The sequence below is a fragment of the Gavialis gangeticus genome, unplaced genomic scaffold (assembly GCF_001723915.1).
Source record: "Gavialis gangeticus isolate Ggan-Ray unplaced genomic scaffold, GavGan_comp1, whole genome shotgun sequence".
In the NCBI taxonomy this organism is placed as follows: domain Eukaryota; kingdom Metazoa; phylum Chordata; order Crocodylia; family Gavialidae; genus Gavialis; species Gavialis gangeticus.
In genome coordinates, this window is record NW_017729025.1 from 154,730,118 (window position 1) to 154,754,841 (window position 24,724).

A 24,724-nucleotide genomic window follows, 5' to 3' on the forward strand; every position below is an offset into this window, starting at 1 on the left:
CTAAGGTCCCTTCCGACCCTAGAAACTATGAAACTATGGCACCAGATGGGTTCCTCTTCCCTGCTTGCTCTGACTAGACAGTGTCAAAAGCTGCAGGTGAGCCGGAAGCTTCCAGGGCAGATGGGGGGGCAGTGAGCAGGGATCTGCGGTGAGGGGCAGGGTGCAGGAGGCACAGCAGAACCTATCTGAGCTGGTGGGCAGGACAGGCAGTGTGGTGGGCCCAATCTGGGAGTGGGGGGCACTGTCCAACTCTGCTCCTGCTAGTCTGAATCAGGTCTGTCCCACACCCCGCCACACCCGAGATCCCTGCTCACCACCACCACCCCCAGAAACCCCCAGGTCACTTGCAGCTCCTGCCACTGCCCCAGTAGAACAAACAGAGAAGGAGAATCTGACTAAGACCACCGCCACTTTCTCGGGCTAGACTTAGCCTGGAAAGCATCAGAGGCCCAGAGATGGCAACAGCAGTGCGGGTGAGCCAGGGGACACAGGAAGCAGGGGTGGGAGATCAGAATCTCTGAGCCTGGGTCCCACAATTGTGATCATGGAGCAGGGGCTGGGGGCTCCGTGCTGCCAGGGTAGGGGGACATTGTCCGTCCCCGGGTTCCCATGGTGGAGCCTGCCCCAGCAGCAGGCAGCTCCTGGGGGCAGAGAGCAATGTCCCAGCCCCCGGCACGACACAGCTGTCTCCTTGCCCCATACTCCCTGCCAGCCCCTGGGCTAAAACCCAGGGGGAGCCTAGAACTCCCCCTGGCTGGTGCAGGGGCTGGTGCACGACCAGCAGGGGCAAGAGCAGATTACTGCCATGAACAGCAAATCTGGTCCTGTGTCCCTGCACGTGTAGATGCCTGCCCGGAGTACATTTACTCTAGAGTAAATTACTCTACAGTAAACCTAACCCAGATCATTTGCATATGTAGACATGCCCAGGGAGTGGTATATTTTCCTGCATCTAATGTCTTGTACATGATATATTCTTCGCTGTATAAAAGAAAAAGATAAATGTTTGCCCTTTCTTTTCTTTTCAGCTGAGTTTGAGTAGCTCCTTAAAAGCCATGCCCTGAACATAACAACCTTTTGCTTTCAATATTACCACTACCAGATCCTCTGTTGTTACTGCTCTGTCAGTCTCCATTGCTGCTTTTTCCAATTACCCTCCTGTAACAGGGAGCCTGGGGCTCCTGTTACTTTACAGAGAGTAACTATATCCAGCAGAACGACTTTCAGATAGGCTTGGAAACTTTAGACATTTTGACAAATATAGAAAGTATTTAAAATACTTGCAGGACTTTATAATTGGCTCTGCACATTAGCATATAGGCAAGAGAGTGGAGTGGCAAGATTTCACTACAGTCAGGAGTAAGACTGGCATTTTTTAGGTATATTTTCAATTTTTAGAGCATGCTAGAATTCAGTACACTTTAGAAAGGCTTAATTAGATCTTGTTTGTTAGTTTGGCATTGTTATATGCATTTACTTTATACTGAACTAGCGAGGCTGGTAATAAACAGATACATATTGTCAGAGCTGTATATGAAACTGGATAAGAGGTAGTTGTTAAAGCAGCTGTTTTCTTAAAACAGAAGTCACTTTACATGCAATTCTAGTTGTCAATTATGTCATTGTGTGCCTTCTTGATGAGAATGACTATCAAGGAAGGAAATTGTGGCCATTTATATGCTGGTTTACTCCTTCAGCTGCTTTAAAACAATTGGAATCCACTCACCAATTTACTGGGGGAAAGGTATTCATCCATAAATAGCTCTCCATCATCTTTAATCAATGGACAGGGATTCAGAAGACCTTGCCAACCCATGTCAGTCACTCGAATTGTGGCTGAACCTGGACGAGGGTTTCTGCCAGTGTTCCAATTCAGTTCCATCTCGGCGTCGCCTAAACATTAAAGAACAAGAATTAGTTTTCTTTTTTTCATATTTACTATGTACTCTTAGCAAAGGTTACTTTGACTTGCCCTCAGAGTTAGCAGGAGTGCCACCAGGCAGTACAAATGATTAAACACGCAAACTAAGGGGATGATAGAGTAACACCCTAATCATAACTTCACTTTATATATTCTTCATTTCTCTGCTCTCGTCTCATGCACATTAAATTTAGACTGTAACTGTTTTGGGGGAAAGATAGTTTTGTGGCTCATGGAGCAGAACCAAACTTGATCACTCTAGGAGCCTACATTTTCCCCTCACTTCCACTTCGGCACATTTGAAACCAAACTGGATTGGACACTTTGTCTTCTACAGTCTATATAAAATGCTATGCATACCTATGGATCTATAAAAATAAAAAAATAAATACACAATACAAATTGTAGAAGATCATCTCTCCCCCCACTATACTCATCTCCCTTCTTCAGTGCCAAGGCAGCTTTTTGCCTACACCTTTATCCTACCCAATCCTTCTGAAGATTATAAGTGGCATGCAGAACAGCTCTGATGCAGCTCATACTGCCAGACTATGGGCAAGAACAGTGATTCTCAACCAAGGAAGGTGTTGCCAGATCTTCTGAAGGATGGAGATAAGCAGAGAAACTAAGCAGATAAGTAAAGATTTAAGTTCAGTCGCTGCCTAGACAGTTTCGCTCTTTCTCCCAGGGCTCTCTGCAAGGAACTACATTAGTTTTTGAAATTGAGTGCTATTCAATTCATACAAGTTATGGAGGGGTGCTTCAAATCCAGAAAGATAGATAACTATTGCTGTAAAATATTACCTGTAATATGTGGAATAAATGTGAAATGTTAATGTCAGTCAGCCAGAACTTGGCTACCAACTCCTACAGCCGGAAACTTTACGTGTGTGTGAACATATCTACCCCCACACACATCAATAATGATGCGTATGTGTATATGTAATAACAAACTATGTTTCAAGGGAAGAATGAGATACTGCAGTTTAAGGTGTTATCTAAACTGTTAGTAGCTATCTAAACTGAATCAAAATCAATCAGCCCATTTCTTTTCTTTGACAGCTTATAGCAAGTGATATGAAAATTTGAGTCCCCCGAATTCCAGTTTGCTGGAAAGGATTAAGAGCAACAGGTTTTACCTGAAACAGTGTGGGGCTTTCTGGCTTTACACTGACTTTTTCAGCTACTACTAATCATTTGGCAGCAGATAAATATCACAGCTGGAAATACTACTGCACAAGGAAATTAACAGAAGGCTACAGAAAAAAAACAAATCTTACTCAGTGAAGGAACACCTGCAATTTTGCATGTTTTCCTATTGTGAGGCAATGCCTATTGTTAGCACTTGAAAAGTAATGAAATCATCAGGATGATCATAACAACCTGACACACCTTTGTTTATTGGCCGAGATGTGGGTATAGCTATACTCCCACACCAGTAAACAGACTGAATCAGGAGTACCTTCTGATAGGGAAAATAGTTAATTCTCAGCTAGTAAGTAATGTTTAAAGAGATAAAGTGACATTCATACTAAGGTTTAACCCAGTGATTCTCAACCTTTATAGACTTTTCTGAATTTAGCATCTTAAAAAAAAACAAATTTATGACTGGAAACACATTTTAAACAGGTCAGAATATTTTTGACACTCTTGATTTCTATTTGAAATCTCTGGGTTTATCTTGTGAATCATACCAGCAGTTTACACACTCAGCAGTGCTAACATTGTGCAGCACTCTGTGGCACCCTTAAAAGCATCTCATGGTACCTCACAGTGCTGTAAACCCCAGTTGAGAATCACTAGTTTAAACCAAAGGGACCTCTCACCTCCCTGACCACCATATTAGTCTTCACCCCCATTGCTAGAAGGGAGATCAGAAACACTGAGTCCTAAATGGAATATAAATTTCATGATTTTTCCCAAAGCACATGAACGAATTACGACACTTAAAATGTCCCCATTTCTCCAAACAGTGTGAAGAAATGCATTTGTCTATTAACAATACTGAGCCATTGATTATTTCTGAACTTCAGATACGCCCAACACAGATTAAGAGAGACAAAGTCTGAACTGTCAGTTAAAAAAAATATGGCTAAAAAAACAGCCATATAAAAATTCTTTGTTGACCAAATCTCTCCACTCAGGATTTTCTAGATTTATGAAGAAAAGGATTAAACTTTGTACCATTCTCACCACCTATGTACCCAAATCTCATTTACCCTTACCAGAGAACAACTGAAAGATGAAAATAACAAAGGAAAGCTAGTTTCACTTGGACAAATGACTGTCCAATACCTGACTAGGATTACAGTATCTGTTCTATTAATGCTGGAACACTTGTATGACAGATGAATAAGTAGGACTGCTTTGTTAGATTATTTATAAAGTTAAAAGGCTTATGGTTCCTTTTAATTCAAGCAAGGAAATCACTATCAGGAGAGAGACCTGACTATCGTATTCATTCTATTTGCTTTTTTTGGACCCATGTGGGTTGAGAGTCAGGAATTATTGATGTGATGCATCAATGCAAAACACAGATGTGATAATGGCTAGAGCACCCAAACAACAGCTCTAAAGAGTTAACCCACTTACATAAAATAAATGATTTATCTTATCCCTTCGGTCCACTGCTATTGCATTTCAAAATGTCCTTTCATCTTTGAAACGTATGTTGATGCAGCACTTACTTAAGATTTGACAAGCAGATCAATTTGTGGTTTAATATCTGAAGTAACATTCCCAATTTTATACTTCCTGTTATTGATCTGCAATTCATAATTATTGTAACCTTGGATTAGTGAGGAGAATTATATTTTCAGTGTAAATTGTATTGGTTAAGACTGAGTTATTGTCAGTACAGAACACAAATCTTCTTGGGTACCCTTCCAACTTTTCAAGTCTTTCCCTAAAATATGGGTCATAATGAGGAATAACATTTAAAAAGGGGAATACAGAAGAGACAGCAATGAAGAAATTGTTACAATGAAGTGCAAATCTCACATGGAACATCCAATTAATCTCTAAAGTGAGTGGTAGGATGCAGACACAACTATCACACCTGCCAGCTGGTGACATTTTCCATTATGGTAACAAAACTTCCTTTATCCAAGAGAGAAGGAAGGGGGAATATAGTGGGACTGTAGAAAAGACAGAAAACCATGGAATCTGTGAGCACATTACAGTGCACTGCCATGTGTACAGAAAAACTGTGGAAAGGTATGAGCTACCAGCAACAACTAAAACCACTATGCAAACCTACAGATTCCTTAAAACTGCCACAGAGTTTACTTTTACCCAAAAGAGAGAACGCCTTCTAAGCTCCTAAACCTGGTACGGATACCCTGGTTACATTGCAATTTATACAATAACATTATGTTCTGAAATAGGTAAGGCTTCTCCTGTGCAACCACCCTCAGGCCAATCATTGAAACACAGAAAAGTACTTTGGTTATTGCTGGAGCTCATACCTTTCCACTGTTTTCCTGTACACATGGCAGTGCACTGTAATGTTCTCACAGGCTCTGGGAGTGGTGAGAGATGCATGGGTGTAAGCCTATCACGCCCCAGCACCCCAAAGCCCCCCAACAACCCCCAGCAGCCATGGAGCACCCCGCCAACCCCCAGCACAGCCGGAGGTAAGCAGGGCCCATGGTGGGAGGGACATAGCCCAAATGCAGGGCAGCTGAGTGGAGCTGAGGAGGGTCTCACCCCACCCTGGCTCCTACTTCACCCAGCCCCACAGGGAGCCATGCAACCAGAGCCTCGCGAACAGGATGTGCAAACAGGCACACTTCTGGGCCCAGTGCATGAGTTAGTGCGGGAGTTTGTGCAGGAGGGTGAGTGGGAGGGCCTGAGGCCCTGCCAGTGAGCCCTAAGGAAGCTAGTCCCATCAGTCGCTGTCAGTAGCCAGCCTACCAGCAGCACAACGCGGATGGGCACACGCCGCATCCCAAGGGTGCCCTCGGAGTCTGCGACCCTCGCTCTGGCACCTCAGAGGCCTCCACTCATGGTTCCAGGCTCCATGCACACGGAGCCTCTGGCTCACGGTTGCGGGGGCTACCTGGCATGTTTCCAGGCTCCTGGGACCAGGAGCATGACCACCTCCCTTTGCAAGGTTTGCTCCACTTTGGAGTCTCTGAGGTGCTAGATAGAGGAGCTCTAGGCTGCAGTCCAGAGACTGCATGCCATCAGGGATGGTGAGTAGGAGATAAACTCCTACTGCCATGCCCTTCACCCCCTGGAGGTGGAGGGTAGACCAAGGTCGCCTTCCAGGACAAGGGAGGACTTGGAGATCTCCCATGCTGTCCAGCCAGGGGGTTGGACCAAGGTGGTCAAGGGCCCCAAGGCCCGTCGCACCAAGGTTTCGTCCCCCCTGAGGCTCTGCAACAGGGATGAACCTCTTGCAGCCCCAGTTCAGCCTGCAGAGATGCCAGCTCCTGCAGGCAAGGGAGGATCACCCACCCCCACTCTCCCTAAGACAAAACGAAGAGTGGTTGTCATGGGAGACTCCCTCCTGAGGGGGACCGAGGGGGCAATCTGATGCCCCAAGCCCCTAGCCCGGGAGGATGCTACTTCCTGGGGGCCCACATCCGGGACGTAGCAGAGAGAATCCCAAAGATTATCTGGCCCTCTGACCACTACCCTATGCTCCTTATCCACGTGGGCATGAATGACATGGCACAAAGCAATCCCAGCCAGGTCATGAGAGACTACAGGGTTCTGGGAGTGGGGTTTAGGGAGTTGGGGACACAAGTGGTCTTTTTCTCCTGGTTGTGGGTCATGGGCTGAGGAGGGAGAGACAGGCCAAGGTAGTCGACCAAAGACTGCGGCACTGGTGTCATCATGAAGGCTTTGGCTTCCATGATCACAGTCCACTCTTTGGTGAGAGAGGCAGTGGTCTGCTGGGGAGAGACAGCCTCCACCTCACTCTGCTGGGGAGGAGGCTCTTCTCAGCCAGATTGGCTGACCTGCTGGACCGGGCTTTAAACTAAGCCCACCAAGGGTTGGGGGGATTATTGCCACTGCAAGCCCACTCAGCAACCTTGTAAATCCAGCAGGCTAAGGCACTCAAGGGAACCCACCCCTACCCTAGCCCCAAAACGATCTGTAGGGAAGGCAGGGGCCCCCAGTAAGACACTTACCTGCCTGTACACCAATGCCAGGAGCTTGGGGAATAAATAGGAGGAACTGGTCCTCCTGCTAAACCTCATAGGGATAACAAAGACCTGATGGGACTCCATCTATGACTGGGCCACAGGTATAGATGGCTATACCCTGTACAGGCGAGATTGTACAGATAAAAGGAGTGGGGGTGTAGCTCTCTATATCAAGGACAGCTACACGTCCCAGCAAATTGACATTGGCACCCAAGAAGGATGACTGGAGTCTCTCTGGGTTAAAATACATGGGGAACATGGCACAAGGGACATTATGGTAGGAGTCTACTACAGACCTCCTAACCAGAAACAAGAGCTGGACCAGGAATTCTCCAGGGAACTGGCTGAGGCTGCATGCTCTCGGTGCATGGTTGTCATGTGAGACTTTAACTACCTGGTCATCTCATGGGAAGAGCACTCGACCAAATCCAATCAATTGCAAAGCTTCCTCACATGTGCTGACGAGCTCTATCTGACTCAAGAAGTCTACGGGCCAACAAGACGTAAAGCACTGCTGGACCTGGTACTGGCCAAAGGGGTTGACCTAGTCAGTGACCTAAGAATTGATGGAAAGCTGGGTGACAGCAACCACAAGCTGATCACCTTTACTATCCATCGCAAAGCTGGCAAGTCAGTCAACAATACAGAAGTCCTCACCTTCAGAAAAGCTGACTTTGACAAGCTCAGGAGGCTCATTGTTGAGGCCCTAAGGAACCATGACATGACAGGAAGAAGAGTCCAAAAGAGTGTTTGCTCTTCAAGGGAGCAATCCTGACAGCACAAGAGATAGCCATCGCATCTCAGAGCAAGGGTAGCAAAAGGCCATAGCAACTCCCTTGGCTCAGCAGGGAACTTGAGGACCTCCTATGCCTCAAAAGAGAGATGTATAAAGGATGGAAGGATGGAATTACCACCAAGGAGGAGTACTCAGCACTGGTACTCAGCACCTGCAGGGAGTGGATCAGGAAAGCCAAGGCTGCAACCGAGCTCCATCTGGCTTCACATATCAAGGATAACAAAAAGTCCTTTTTCAGATATGTAGGGAGTTGGAAAAAAAGCAAGGGTAACATTGGACCCCTGCTGAACCAAATAGGACAGCTGGTAACTGACACAGAGGAAAAGGCCAATCTGCTTAATGGGTACTTTGCATCAGTGTTTCATCAGTCCAATGGGACTGCCCTACCTAGCAAGACGCGGGACAGCCAGGGTGAGGGCATATTTATACCCAGCATTGGTGTTGATCTAGTAAAGGATCACCTTGAAAGGCTGGACACCTTCAAGTCAGCTGGTCCTGACAGATTACACCCTAGAGTACTCAAGGAGCTTGCAGGTGTCATAGCTCAACCACTGGCAAAAAAATTCAAAACCTTGTGGCACTCAGGTGAAGTACCTGAAGACTGGAAGATGGCCAATGTGGTACCCATCTTCAAGAAAGGGCAAAAAGTAGATCCCAGGAATTACAGGCCAATCAGCTTGCCTCAATCCCCGGTAAGATTCTGGAGAAAATTATCAAGGAGACCCTTCTGCATAAGCTGGCTGATGGCAACATCCTGAGGGAGAGCCAGCACCAGTTTGTCTCAGGTAGGTCTTGCCTGACCAATCTCATCTCCTTCGACGACCAGGTGACATATCATCTGGACAAGGGAGAAGAGATTGACGTCATATATCTGGACTTTAAAAAAGCCTTTGATCTGGTGTCCCATGACCTCCTCATTGAAAAATTGGCCAACTCTGGCCTTGGCTACACCACACTCTGATGGCTGGAAAATTGGCTGCGAGATCAGACACAGAGAGTAGAGGTCAATGGTGGTGAATCATTATGGCGCTCTGTGATCAGTACCATCTCCCAAGGCTCTGTCCTTGGACTGGTTCTCTTTAGCATCTTTATTAACGATGTGGACATTGGTGTCAGAAGCGCACTGGCTAAGTTCACTGATGACACTAAACTTTGGGGCATAATGTCCACACCTTAGGACAGGCTAGTGATCCAGGCAGACTTGGATAAACTTAGTAAGTGGGCGGATGCAAACCTGATGACATTCAGTACCGATAAACGTAAGGTACTTCACCTTGGGGAAAAAAACCCACAGCATGCTTATGGGCTCAGCAGTGCTCCGCTTGCTAGTACCACTGCTGAAAGAGACTTGTGGGTCATGATTGACCACAAAATGAACATAAGCCACCAATGCGATGTCACAGCTAGTAAAGCAAAAAAAACTCTGGCTTGCATCCATAGATGCTTCTCAAGTAAATCTCAGGATGTCATCCTCCCGCTGTACTCGGCCTTGGTGAGGCCGCAGCTGGAGTACTGCATCCAATTCTGGGCTCCACAATTCAAGAAGGATGTCAAGAAGCTTGAGAGAGTCCAGAGGAGAGCCACACACATGAACAGAGGGCATGAGAATAGGCTGAGAGCCACGGGACTCTTCAGCCTAGAAAAGCGCAGGCTCAGGGGGAACCTGGTGACTGCTTATAAATACATAAGGGGTGTACATCAGGACCTGGGAGAACATCTGTTCGCCAGAGCGCCCCAAGGAAAAACAAGGACCAATGGTCATAAACTTCTTCAAGACTGATTTAGGCTGGACATAAGAAAACATTTCTTTACTGTCCAAGCCCCCAAGACCTGGAATAGACTCCCTCCAGAAGTGGTACAGGCACCTACTCTGGACTCATTCAAGAAATGCTTGCATACTTATCTTGCTGGGATCCTTTGACCCTAGCTGACTTCCTGCCCCTGGGGAAGGGGGCTGGACTTGATGATCGTTGAGGTCCCTTCCAGCCCTAACATCTATGAAATCTATTAAATCATTATATTAAACATAATGCACAGCAGCTAACCTACCATCTAATATAGGATGTGGTCCTTTAAACAGTTACACTGATGCTTAACTTGACTCAGATGGTCATACAAACCTCAGTGGGCTTACACACATGAAGAAAACTAAGCATATGCATTAGGGCTTTTTAACAGGGGTGATGGAAAGATAACATTGCCAGTGAAGAGACCCAAGGAATCATCAACCAGAGGCTCACCTTTACCAGAATCAGAAGGAAACACTGAATAGAAATGGGGCGTGCACTCCAGATGCCAATATGTATATGCTCCATAAGAAGTTGCCAAGTGGTAACCAGGAAATAAGGGTATTGAAAAACAAACTTAAGAGGAACTCTTAGGAAAGAGAGCAGAGCTCAACTCCACAGAGCTTGATCTCAACACCAGGAAGCAGGTAGGAGCAGCAGCAAATGACAGAAAAGAGAGAAAGAGATTAGTTTCTGCCCTGTACACTAATACTGATGTGAGAAGGATGAAAGAACTGGTGCTTGAAGGATGAGATGGGAACAGTTAATAGAATTTAGTTCAGCAAGCTCCTAAAGCAGGTGGCTAATATTAATCACAGTTGTCCTACTGAAGTCAATGGCCTGGGCGGGAGTCAAGAGATCCCAAGTCCAATCCCAGCTAACCACTCAAGCACTTCCTGTCCTGTCCTAGTTGTTCCGTCTGTAAAATGAGGATGATAATATCACCCTACCTGCCCTACACAGATGCAGTGAGGGTTAGTTAATGACTGCACAACACTACAATACAGTACATCGACACTAAGGGTTGTTGTTGCTGTTATTAAACAAAACTGTCCTTGGAACAATGTGATAGTACTTCCTGCAGGAGAATCTAATTTACTAGAAAGAAATTAGCAGAGAAGAGTTATCTGATGTAATTAGGGCCCAGCAGGCTGGTAAAGTCCCAAGACTCCATTGTTTTCTTATAACAAGTTATTTAAGAGTCAATGATAAGGCAGGGGTGTAGGTTGTAGCCGGCTACAACCTACACCCCTCTAACATGGAAGATATTGAATTCAGCCGTTTGAAATGGAAACTGTACAACATGAAAAAGAAAGAAGCCAAACTCAACAGCGACATATATTTTCTAAGCCTTTAAAAGAAACACAGCTTCATTCCCTGAGGACTAAACATCTACAATACTCTGACTACTACACACAACTCCAAATATGCTTCACAGCTATGCAGAACTTCAGAGAAAATTAGAAATCATCTACTTCACCTACTCTACTCCAAAAGAGACCAACTCAGGAAAGAAATCATCACATACTACAACAACTTAAAAGACAGAAATCCAATCATCTTCCCTAACAATATATAATGGATACAAAGAGACTACGAAAAACTTTCTACAACATTCATCCTACATAAAAAGAAGAAATAGAACAAATTACTCCAAGAACAAGCTCCGCAGCCACAAAACAACCATCAAAGGAACAACACCAACAGCTTCCAACCTTCCAACCTCAGACTTGATAAAACTGAAAGCAGCAACCAACCCACAAATATTATCAATCTCTCCACACACACGCTTACCAAAACTGAAAAATCTGTCCTTTCTAAATCTATGTCCAATGATAAGGCAGTGCATTCTTCATTAAATGTACATAAATATGTATTTCACATGCAGCAATTGCCAGAAGCATTTGACTGTACATTAATTATGCCTACAAAATCAAAAACATAAAACCCTGGAAAATACATTTTGAATTGTGACTGGCTATTAGTACTTCTAATTCAGGTTCAAAATAATATCAGCAAGAGCTCTTATCCACAGACTGTAATTAGACAGTTACTGGTTTGGGGGAGTTTCTGGTTTTTTAATTATTTTTTAACAGTCCACACAGATGGGTGTAGCTTTATTCCAGGAAAATACATATATCCACCTATTAAAGGTGACCTGGCAAATATAAAAAAAAATAATATAGCCACATCACCCCAGGTAAGGGAGACACACACAGCACACTGAGACTGGAAGTTTTACCTTTTTCAAGTTCTCCAAGTTCATTGTTGCAAGTAACACCTCAGTATGCATTATGGTGATGTCATCACATCAGCCAACAAACCGCACAGGAATACTGAAGTAGCCATAAATATGAAAATGATACATTTTAGTTAATCCTTAGTATACCCACAGCACTACTACAATAGTTCTTATGACTCTAAGTTGAAGAATGGGAGTCAAGAAAACTTGTTTTCTAATTTTCTGCTGTGAGCCACATATTGGGCACTGATGCTTGAGCAGCAAGGCTGCTCCAATGCGAGCAGGCTTGATTAATCAAGTCTGCTGGAGCATGGTAATTACCAAGTTCCAACAGACTCCAGCATCTCGTGTATCAGCGTCCCCATGCTTAAAAATGGAAGTGGGGGTGCTTTTACTAAAGCTCATCAAACTTTACCATCATATTTAAATGTGGGGACACAGATACACGGGACACAGATAAACAGATACACAGATACACATATCTCTTGGAACCACTCTAATTAAAGAGCCCCTTCCCCCCCGCTCTGGGAGCACATGTGTAAATGCCCATTATGCCTTAGGCTTCCATTGCTCTTCTCTGTCCCAGCTCCTGGCTGACCCTCTTTCTGCTTACTCTAGACGAGTGGTTTTCAACCTGTCGTCCACAGACCCCTGGGGGGTGCAGACAATGTCTAAGGGGTTCACAAAAGATGACTATGATCAATCAAAAGTCTGTGAATACCCACACTTATGATTCAAAGGGGTCCATTCAAAATTTCCAAAGGGGTCCGCACCTCCGTTCAAAATGTTGTAGGTGTTGTCAACTGAAAAGAGGTTGAAAACCCCTATTCTAGACCATTGGGTGTGACCACCAGTATCTGGGGGAGCATTTGTTCACCAGAGCGCCCCAAGGGATGACAAGGTCGAACAGTTATAAACTACTGCAAGACCATTTCAGGCTGGACATAAGGAAGAATTTCTTTACTGTCCACGTCCCCAAAGTCTGGAACAGCCTACCATCGTAGGTTCAGGCACCTACATTGAACACCTTCAAGAGAAAATTGGATGCTTATCTTGCTGGGATCCTATGACCGCAGATGACTTCCTGCCCCTTGGGCAGGTGCCTGGACTCGCTGATCTTCTGAGGTCCCTTCCAGCCCTAATGTCTATGAAATCTAGGAAATTGGGACTCAACCTTCTTACCCCGTGGGCCAGATGACTAGCATGAGATTGACCCATGGGTGCAAGCCTATATATTGACCCAACCCCATGTGCTGGATGTGGCTGTACGCTGACCCAGTTCCAGTGCATACCAGCCCGACACCATGTACCCAGGACCAGCCGTGAAGCAATGCAGCAACCCTGAGCATGGGGACAGAGCCACATTATAAGGCCCACAGGACTCCCCATGGGTTCAGAAACTTGGCAGCAGGGGACTGGCAATTAACGCTGACATCAATTCCTCACTGTCAAATTTCCCTATCTGTTGGGAACTCCACAGGATGAATGACATGATCACAAGCTAGAGTCTGAGCACCACTGCTCTGGACTCTTCCTTATCTACCCTCAGAACAAATGAGGGTGGATAGAGCCTTCTAATGAATACAATTATTTTCTCTCCTAGGGTAGGCTCTGAACAAGCATTCTATTCTGCTCTTTGGCAACTTGTGGCTTCAGAAAATGACTCTGTGCAGGGATCAATCTAATTTCAGATATGGTACTGGAATTCCATATTATCTTCTCTATAGGATGCAGGCCTGAAAACTCTCTATAAAGAGCACTTCAAAAACACCCCACCATCTTCTCAGCACATGGAACTTCTATTAAAGTATTCAATTTTTCCTGCCCCCCACGATTATGTAATTACTGTTTGTTAATTCCAGAATCACGAGTCATGGCAGCACTCCCAGCACTACTGAGATTCAGTATGAAAATAAAAAAAATCTTTGTTTACAGTTGCAGAGTTTGGTTTAAAAGTCCTAAGGGAGCTTTGAGTGCCCTTTTAAGTGTAATTTTGTACAAATGCACTAGATAACCCCGTCTGGAAAATAACTGCTTGGGCAGCTGGAATTTGATATGAGGTCACCAGGAAGCAACTATTACATTAATCCATCCCTAATGCCAAAAACAACTCCCTGTTGCATTTATGTAAAATGCAGCATCGTGCACTATTCTAGTCTACTTTAGCAGGTGTACTAAAAAAAGTTAAAAATATGCCTGATTTTATAGAAAACAATCACTCTAAAAACCACTTTTTTTCTTTAGAATGCTAGCTGTTATTGCACCAGGGGCAGATGCAACTTTGTCCTGAAAGCATCTATATCAGGAGTCGGCAACCCCTGGCATACATGCCAGAGTGTGGCACATGAAGGCATTTTGCTTGGCATGTGCACCTCGGGGCAGACAGCAGGGGAGCTGTGAGGGGCTTTCCTGATTCTTGTTGTGGCAATGCAGCCCTGGCCCACTTCCCCACCATCCGCCTTTAAGGTGTGCGTGCACCTGCTGCCAGCAACGAGCCAGACCGGGGAGCTCCATGGACCCTGGTGCAGCTGTTTGCAGCCTCCTGGCTGCCTGCCATAGCTGACCCAGGCTCTGGACAGACCCCTGCTGTCTGCCATGGAGCCCAGGCTGCTCACAGCAGAAAGTGGGGAGGCTGCAAAGCAGCTTCAGAGGGGTCTGCGGAGGCCCAGGCCAGCTCATTGCCAGCAGCAGATGCACACATCTTGGGGCAGATAGTGGGGACAGGGCCAAGGTTGCGCTGCCACACCAAGGATTGGGCCCTTTGTGGCTTCCCCACCATCCACACCCCTAGAACGCCAACATCTTACAAGTCAAGGTTCCAGCTGCATATGGCACTCTGCCTAAAAATGTTGCTGACCCCTTATCTATATTTATGTGTCTCGATACTTGTTACCAGCACCTCACCCAGGAAAGTTATCCACTTTACCTGGGTTCAGATGCCTCGGATCCTATGCTTGGAAAGTATTTAGCACAGAAATAAGTGCAAAATGTATAATACTTTACCAGATTTCTGCTGAAGTTGTAAGGTGGTGGGGAAATTTTTATCCCACATGGTGGAAATGACTCTAAATTAGATATTTCTGGAACTAAATTGCTCAACATTGTTCTCCTCTAGCAGGGCACAAAGTGGTTCTTTCTTCCTTATATGTGCTCTTAGGAGTCAATGAAACAATAAACCAAACTGAAATCATTTGTTACAGTCTTTAGTGTTGGCAGTCTGCAACAGTGCAGTAGCAGTTTATTATACCCTGCTGTATATACCACAGAGGATGTAAGAAAGGATTGTAAGTGTACAGTTGGTGGCTGCAAACTACCAAAGGATGTAAGTGTGGACTCCTCAGTTTGCTAAAGTGACTTTATGCTGTAGTGCAAAGTGATGAAACAGCTAATAGGCAAATCTTCTTGTATAAAGGAGCTTTCTGTTGCCAGAAAACTGGCCCAGTGGCCTACACCCACATCTTCCTATACCCAACAGAAGGGAAAAATGGGGTATGATAAGGCAGAGGTGTAACTTGTGTGAGACAACAAGGGGTGGCTTTCCCAGGCACAAACTCATGGAAAAAAACAACCATATAATTGAGCCAGCAGCCTGGACACAACCAGAAGTTGCCACTGCCCCTGTGTATGGCAGCTTCCCTGGGAGCCCAGCCGCATCATTATGCCTCTGTGACAAGGTATACATTGAAGGAGACACGGTGCAGCAGAACTTCACTATTCCTAATCCTTCACCAATATGAAGTCCTTGTATAGTCCTTACACCTGTGGCATGGGTTAGAGTAGCCAGTACGGATGCTGTATCTTCTTCTGGGAAATCCAGGATCAAGGGACTACTCATGTCCATCATTCTTCACTGCATCTAGCATAGCTGAATACAAAGGGGACTCAGGCCACATGGTGTAAAAACTTCCTGTCTTCATGGAATAATTGCTGAAATTCCAAAAGCGTAAAGCGACTGAGATATCAGCTAGCTGCCTTTGACGCAGACAAATGTAAACATTATATGCAGGAAACACCAGGGTACTGAGTATATGGAAAAATAATTAAAATACTAGGAGAGACTTAAACTTATAATTTTCCAACTTTTTAAAAATGGCTTGTTTTACTTTTAAACTACAATAATAGTCCTCCCAACTATCCTCAATGTACAGCTATTAATTTCAACCTTAACTCAAATTTAACAAAGTATTTTGTCTGGGAATACTTAATATCCATTGTTTGGGGCTTACCACCAAAATCCTATCCTTATCTCCACAGACAGAGCCTATGGATAATTGTATTCTCCTGAGCTGAATTAAGATCTGAAGTACAGTATTTGGTAGGTTATCTTATTATAAACTGGATATTCTGCAACACTTAAAATGGCAGTTAGGACACTTACCTTTTTGTCACCATTCAGAAGACCTAATTTTCTCAGGTTACTGGTAGGTCCTGTATTTTAGACACAGCAGCACTCATCAACATGCTAAATACTTTCCAAGCACACAGAAAAACAACAACTCTCCATTTCAGTGCTAGGTCCTAATTTGGCCAAGTCTTACTCGCAAGCTTACCTTTACATCCTGTGAGTAGTGGGACTCCTTATTATGTATAAAGTTAGGAATGTGGGTAAATCTTTGTAAGATTGGAGTCTTTCCCAGTAGCATTTAAACTTCTAATAAAACCATCCCTGTATGGATCCAGCAATTTATATCCCTTCTCTGCCCACAGCTTTACCAGAAAGGGAGTCCAAAATCTCTCTGTTCCTAATCATCCCTGACAAGTATGATCAGTCTTCAAGTAGCATAAAAGCTTATAAGTCAAAACCAGAGTTGAAGTTCAAGTTGTCCAATTTGCTTCTCATCTCATTTCCAATAAAACTTAGGACTTGCTTTCAGTGTGGAGACTTAAAACAGGAAAAACAAGTATATAGCTACTAATCTGAGAGCTGAATGCTAAGGCTAGACTGCAGAAATGAGTGTTCAGTGCACCAGAATGCCACAGCACGTGTCATTTCTAGGCCCACTCCATAGTCAAATCTTCGACTACTGCTTAAAAGAAGAATTACCTCCAGCATCCTTTCTTCTTATGAAGTGAACTTAACATCTGGAAACAAAATGTTTCTGACTCATTGTGTAGCTTGAAAGCTACAAAAAAATTTTAAAAGTCATGATAAAATTATTTCCAAAAGAAGAAGGTAAATTTAAGAAAGCATTTTAAAACCCAAGCAAATGAAGTCAATGGGGAATCTTTCATTCGCTTCACTGGCTATTAGATCAGGCCCTTCAGCATAATCTTTACTAAGTGATAAGAATCAGGTAAGATTATTTCTACAAAAGCAAAACCATTTGATAATTAATCAGTGCTGACTATTCGGATTTCTGGCACTTGATGAACTGGATATAATGTTTTACATGTTTTAAAAACAAATTGTTACATGTGGAAGATTAAGGAGCAGAAGTAACTATGCCCAAATGGGATCGTCTCTAAAATAGTTATGAAAATCTTGTCAGTATGCAATAAGAGTTAGTAAGAATAAAAGGAATAACTACTACTGAATGTGGTGTAATAGCTCAGTGCTTTACAGCCATGCTTTATTATCATTAATTATCTGTATTAAAATAGTACTTAAGAGGTAGGTTGCATTGTAACAAGTATCCTATAAACATATAACCAAGAGTGAGTCTCTGGCCTCAAGGGCTTGAAGTCCAAGTTAAGACAAGAAATAGCGGAGGGAGGGAAGGAGAAGGAAAAACTAACAGTGAGTTTTAAACATCGGTCCTTTTATTTCAAAGATTGCAGGAAAAAATAAAAAGACTACAGCATCTTCCCAGGAAATAATCAAGACCAGAGATGTAAAACAGCTATATTTAACAAAGCTTGCATTTAATTGATAATCATTCGTATCAGGTGAGAGTAACCAAACTCACCAATGTTTCTGTTGTGCAACCTTTCTATCAAAGCACGCTCATTCAATACTTAGCTGATAGGATCCTAACTGTACCAGCTGAATTCTAAAAATGAAGGTAGGAACAAACAAACAAATTGCAGCCAGTTAAAAAAACAGTGGGATTTACCATGGTGCTGATCCATGGTAATTGTCCATAAGCCCTCTTTTACCTTGAAGTAAATGACAGCTAACCAGAGGCAGTTCAGCCCTCAGTAAAACATATACACAGGCATTTACCATAGAACAGCTGATGCACAGTAAAGCCCTGCCCTTTTATGCCATGGTAGCTGATCACATGTTCATATCCTCAGAGTCAGGTCCCGAACTGGTATAAACTGGCTAGAAAGTCCGTTTTCTCATTTGTAAAGTGAGCAGAATTTGTACTGTACCCTTTTATTCATCAGCTATACAACCCACACAGTTTTCATTTTTCAGAGATAACTGCATTTAGGAGAAAAAAAGAGGATGAAAGTGAGAGAGGCAAATGTAAAAAAGTGGGAAGAATGAGATGGGTATTGCTGCACCATAGTACCTTTGCTCTCGGTAAAGAGCAATGTGGATGGTGGTCATTATAAAGCCATACAAAGAACACTCCCAAGCTCAAGTCTACAGGCAAACCTTCACTGTGAAGCGAACTCAAGCTTTCACTGACGTTAACCAAATCCCTCTCTATTCCACACACAAAGCCTTCTCACTAGAGGTTACTAGTCATCCTGAGCTGACTTGAACACCTGGGACTACAAGCTAAAACCTGAATGAGGTTTTCATTTGGGCTGGCAACCCATCCCCTTTAAAGTGAGATGCAGGTTGAGTGCGAGGGTTCTCCAGTGCCTCCCCACAATTCCCAGCATGTGCTTTGAAGACAGACAAGTTCACTCACAATGCACTAGCAAAGATTCACAATAAAGCTCATTTTACCACAGCACAAAGAACTATGGTACATGTTCATCACCCAAGTTAACTCTGCAGTGAAGAGATGGCCTAAGTTTGTTACCATTAAAGCATTTCTATAGCACCTGCAGTTTGGTACTGAAACCTAGGCATCTCATATAGCAACAAACAAAAATAATGGGTCACTTAAAGATCTATTTACAGTTAATGCTGCACTGCATTTAAACACCCTCTGCAATCATCAGTATGTACTCATGAGGAAAATTCATGGAATACAACTTTTCAAAATTTCAGATTGCCTTTTAAATCTTAAGTAATTGTCGGATCTCTCTTGCCAGACAACTAGATAACTAACTGAAGGCCAGAGACCAAGGACTTACTTTCAGTGTTTGGAATAGGACATAAATGTTTCTGGCTTCCACTGCTGTGTTCAGACAGTATATTCAAGCAAAGAAAAGCAAATCTAGGCAAAGTCAAAGGGAAAGAGCAGATATCCGAATATAGCACAAGAAGATATTTGAATACCAAATGCCTCTGCAAATCCTGGCTGATTCAAACAGCTTAAAGGGACACAGTGAGTGCATCTATATGTACCATTAAGGCAAAGTGATAGACTCTGGGGTTTGCACTGGAGTCAGCTACTGCCAGGAGCAGCATCTGCACATGCGCCCAGGACCACAGCAGTTTGAGCTGGGGTGGAGCAGCCCTAGACTAGCAACAGGCTTGCGGGGGGTAGGGGTCAGCCCCAGGATCCAGGTGGCAGCATCAGGCAGTGGAGGGACTGGCTGGGGAACAAGAGTGCAGAAATTGCAGAGCCGTGTGGCTGACCCCCCAAGCCTGCTGCCAGCCCAGGGATGTCCACCCCAGCTCAAACTGTAGAGGTCCCAGTCACGGTCCATATGTGTGTTTCTGTGCAGTAAATGACTCTGCCCTAATACTGACACACATGTATATGATGACATTTTACTGTGGAGCTAATTAGTCAATTCCACAGTAAAGTGCACATGTAGATGCACCCAGTCAGATCAATTTAGGTTCCACATTCAGGTTTTATATATAGAACTTATTACACAAAATGCCTCAGATTGAAATCTAAATACTGCTGTACACTGGTAATGTATAAAAGGAGGAAGAGTACTGCTTTAGTAAATGGCTATAAACAAAACTTAGATAGTCTAAGAAAAATGTAGTACAGATAAGTTACATACCATGGATTATGTTTCTAATATTCTTCCAGTTTCAGTAATGTGAGGTGACAATAATAAAAATAAAGAAGTACAGTGAGATAAGTAAAGGCATTTTTTTTAAATTAAATTTTAATCAGTGTCATTTTGAAAAAGCTTAGTATGCACTGATTTTTCATTTGTAATGTTGTTCCATTAGCATTTCTAATTCCTGCAGTTGCAAATCTATAGTGTTCCAATTTGTATTATGGCAACTCTATGTTACCCTAGTGATTTCATGAAGTATTACTTGCTGGATTCATTACTGTTTTCCTGCAGGATAAGATGTGAACTTCAAGTGGTAAGAAAAATACTAATTACACTCAGTTTTATTAGCAAATAAAACTGGATGCTTCTAAATTGGATAATTCTAAACTAATTTTAATGAGAGGCTCAAGGATTTTCTAGGTCAAAACAGCCCATCTGTGTTTGTCCAAAAGTAAATAGCAAGCCATTCATATTAATATGAAATGTAGCAACTCCTAACTGAGGTGAGGAATCATATTTATATTTTTGCACAATTAAAATGTTATAATATTACAGGCTAAAAATATTGGAGACTTTCCTCTAATTCTGTCCCGAAATACATGTCAGTTAGTGGAGCAACTCTTCAGAAGCCAAATTCACATCTTATCAAAGGACAGCTTTTATATTGAATCTGACCCACAAGGTTGTGAAAGCAAGCCAGCTGGTAGGCTTTTTATTCTTTCTACTGACCCAAGCACACTCCATTGTGGAAACGGACAGACAAGAAGATGTCTGTGGGACAGTGTCAGTAGCTTCATACCCTGCTGTTCACTCAATACTAAGGAGTTTATGATCAGCAACAGCTTCTACCACAGATCAGGTAAGCTACATACCGATCTCGTGATGTACAGGCTGCACAATGCTAAAGCACAAAGTATGCTAAAAATCACCAGTTGCTGTCAGAGCCAGGAGTGGTATCATCAGTTCTGTGCCTTATTATCTGCTGCTCTTCTATAGCTTGCTGGTAAAAATGCATGTCATTTAGAGTTCAAACTCCTTACATATATTCCCAGTGTTAAGGCATGTGGAGAGAACATAAACGGCAGGAAAGCTGTTAGGTGACAATAACTGTGGACTCAGAGAATAATTGTGGAATAGAGTCCTTTCTAATCCAACTACCTGTTATGCAGAGACTTCAAGTTGGAAAAACAGTAGAAGAGACAATAAAGGATAGGAAAGGAAAAGGAGGAAGACAAAAGACAAGAAGAGATAGTAAGAAGAGTAGTGTGGTACAGATCTATACAGAAATTTTTTTTTCCAGCTACTTAGTTGGTCTAATAAAAACTATCACAATTACCCAGAGAACCTTGTCTGCCTTTTAAAAAGTAAGAAACCCATAAGTATTGTGCATATTTTGTTAATATATAAAAAAATAAAGGAAAGACTTCCACCTATATCTTTTAAGTTTCACCTTTTCTTCTGTAGGCATCACTGGCCCCCTTTTCTCTTCTCATCCATCTCTTTCTCTTCTCATACCGTTTCCCATTTACTAGTTCTCACTTTCATCTGCATTCATTTGTCTTTACTAACACACATGCTCACAGGGAAGGTTTTCAAGTGCTTGTCCAACCATTCTGTTAAACTAGCATGAAGAAGCCGGTCTTAAATTAAAAAGGAAAAAAAAGAAAAAAAGAAATAAAGACTCTGATAAAATGGAACATTCCTTTATAAATTAGAGGACATAAATTGCTGCTTTGTCAACCAGGAGAGCGAATACCAGGCTCAATATGTCAAGAAATTGTGACAGTACATAAAGGACCATAGCTTAGAACAGCTTACTGAAACAATGACTGAAAACAACTTCCAGAAGTAATCAGGGCAAGGTGAAGGGTTTAAAGTACAATTGATGTGTTTGACAAGAGTTATTTACTGAACACCAGAAAGAGCAGTTGTCCCTGAGGCTGTAAGAAGTAACCTGACTTGGTATAGTACGAAGAGTGTTTGCTTGGGTCCAGCACTGGATAAAAGGCTGAAGTCAACATTTACTACATTTGCACTGCATCATTCATCAGAAAGTATTGTCTGGAGAAAGCACTCAGGATAAGAAACATAATAGTCATTGACATTTTAAAAGTCTCATTTGTTCTTATGAAGAAAACATCAAGAGGAAAAACAGAAAGAAGTTTGACAAGCTTTCAGACACACACTGCCCGAGGACCTGAGAAAGGGCAGTAAGTGTCCAAAAGTTTGTCAAACTTGTCTCCCAACTATACAGTTACCCAGTAAAAGACATCACAGAACTCGTGCCTCTCTAAGAGAATATCCTAACTAGTCAGTCAAATACTGGACAAAAAAGGTGCACAGTATGGAGGTCTTATGTATCCTATGGCAGGCTACTAAGGACAGGTCATGTTCTATGTAGTACACTGTCTACAAGAAAAACCATAGACATTACCTGCACAGGGTCCTGTATAATCTAGAAGAGAAATTTCTCAGACACGCTGTCCATGCTGCTCTGGGACATACTGCATCTCTGTAAATTAAGCCCCAGCTCTACAAGGTGATAAGCAAGTCCTGCATGGTTCTGAGCTCCCACCTAAGTCAATGGAAGGTGAAAATGTCCAGCACCTTTAAGTAGTGCCCAGCATCTTAACAGGACCATCACGTGCTTTTGGGTCAGGATTTGCACTTACTAAATAGATTTCTTTGCTCTTAACTGGGAGGAAAACCCATATAAAATATTCAGAGATAATTTCCTACAGTGTAGGATTAGCTTGGGTTATTTATATTTCAGAACAGTTCCCCTCAGAGCTCTACAGGCTTGTACAACTTAAATGTATAACTGGAAAAAAAAACACAACAGATTCATTGTAAACTCTGAAAACGAGCAGAGAGCATCAGACATTCCAAATAACGGAGGATTTTCCCTCTCCATCTCTATAGATGCCCTATGACAGGAGCACAAACTATCTTTCGTCTTAAATGTATTAGTCATAGATGTTAAACGATCTTTGCTTGTTATGAAGGATCCTTCTAAAACAGTGGTTCCCAGCCTTTTCAAATAATGGCACGAGTTTCCCTGATGGGCACTGTACCAGCCACCGCCTGCTGCCTCCTGTTCAATCCTGCATACATAATTAATAAATAATAATAATCCTTTATGTGTTTGCTTATCTCCCAAGAACTATACGTACGTGAAATAATGTTCAGAGCAGCATCACGCTTGTAAATATAACCATACCCGCGTTACACAGACAGCAAACGAGGTGCAGAAGATAAAAGTGTCTTGGCAAAGACTAGCCTAGCAAAGGGAACCCAGGTGTTTCTGGCTCTTTGCCTGGGATTTATCTGACATTTCGTTCAGACGCTCAAGCTGCATCGTGCATGCAGTGGCAGACAGCCGCCTGCCCGCACAGGGGAGTACAGAGACATGGCACGGAGGCAGAGGGGGGCCAAAATTAAGACTGGAGAAGCACCAGCAAGGTTGCAAGGTCACAGGATCCGGTGTCATGACATTTAGGCTGTTGCGTGGCCTGATGCCCACCGTGTCACCCCAGCCAGGCTGCGAAAGCGCAGACACGGGGCAGGACTTCCCTCCGGCCTGGAAAGGGATTTGGAAGGGGAGGGGGTTGGGTGTTGGAAAGGATGCACGGGGCACCCCAAACAAGCGGGGGGGGGTACTCCCCTCGCCCAACCTTGAGTACATGGTGCACGGGGGTCAGGCTCCTACCTGCTGCTCATTTCCTCCTGCAAGGAGAGGGGAAGGGGGAACACCCCTGCCTTTCCCCACACCGGCCCACTGGGAAAAGGACCTAGACTGGGCCCCCCAGCGGTGCACAGCCGGAAGGAGCCGGGTCTCCCCCTGCCCCGCGCGCACGCACAGGCTCGCAGCCTGCCTGCCCGAGGTGCTGCCAGCCTTCGCCTTAGGAGCAGGCAGCTGCAAGGCCTCTGGTTGCCCTGGCAACCAGTTGATTTGCATGGCTTCATTACATATTCATGACCTCCAGCCCTTCCAAGGGTACCTCCCAGCAAGGGTGGCTGCTGGGAGAGGCGTGCTCCTGCATTTCCCTTCTCCTGTTGTGCTGTGCTCTGCTGCTGGCATGGGCCCAGGGGCCTGGCCAGCCTGCGGCTGCTGCCTCTCACAGCCATGCCCACAGAAAGTGCCCCTGGGAGGCCTCTTGCTGTCCCCGGTTTCTTCCCTTGCCGACTGCCTTGGCCAACAGAGACCCTATGCGCTCGCCAGCTCTCTCCGCTTCTCTGCACCCCCATGCCACACTCCCCAGGCTTCCCACTCCCACCCCAGCCAACCTCAGCCAACCTCTTCTGCCTCGACATACCTTGCCCTTTCCAGCTCCCTCGCTGACCCTCTGCCTGCACAGCTCCAACATCCCCCCAGACTCGCCCCTCCCACCCCGCCTCTGCATAGCCTCCATCGTGCCAGCCTTGCAAAGGCCTCATTCAATTCCTGGCCTCCCAGCACACACATACCATCTCCCAGCCTCCTTGGTAGGGTGGCCATCATAGAGGAAAGTCCGGTTTTCTGCTACTCTGTCCTCTATTGATATGAAACCCAATGCCTTTATGTCCTCTATTTATATTCTCTTCAAGAAAGGTGTCTGGTTTCGTATCAACAGAGGACAACCAGTCTGTCCTCTATGATGGCCACCCTACTCCTTGACACCGTCCCACCCCAGTCCCCTCTGCCCCTCCGCACGGCACTCTGCAGGCTCTCGGCTCACTTGGGTCACATCTGGTCCTGCACAACTTCCACCCACCCAGTCTCCTCACACCCCTATCTGCATTACCTCGCCTCAG

At 44.1% G+C, this 24,724-nt stretch overlaps 1 protein-coding gene across 1 annotated transcript in view; it reads right to left on the minus strand.

Moving 5' to 3' along the window:
* The window catches only part of LRRC56 (leucine rich repeat containing 56), a 136,120-nt gene extending 112,295 nt beyond the window's left edge, over positions 1–23,825 (minus strand). The window contains exons 1-2 of the mRNA XM_019519812.1: positions 23,640–23,825; positions 1,727–1,893 (exon numbers count right to left, since the gene is read on the minus strand). Coding sequence (XP_019375357.1) covers positions 1,727–1,882 — 156 coding nt within the window. The 5' untranslated portion in view covers positions 1,883–1,893; positions 23,640–23,825. The remainder of the gene's footprint in view (positions 1–1,726; positions 1,894–23,639) is intronic.
* Positions 23,826–24,724: the final 899 nt, after the last annotated feature.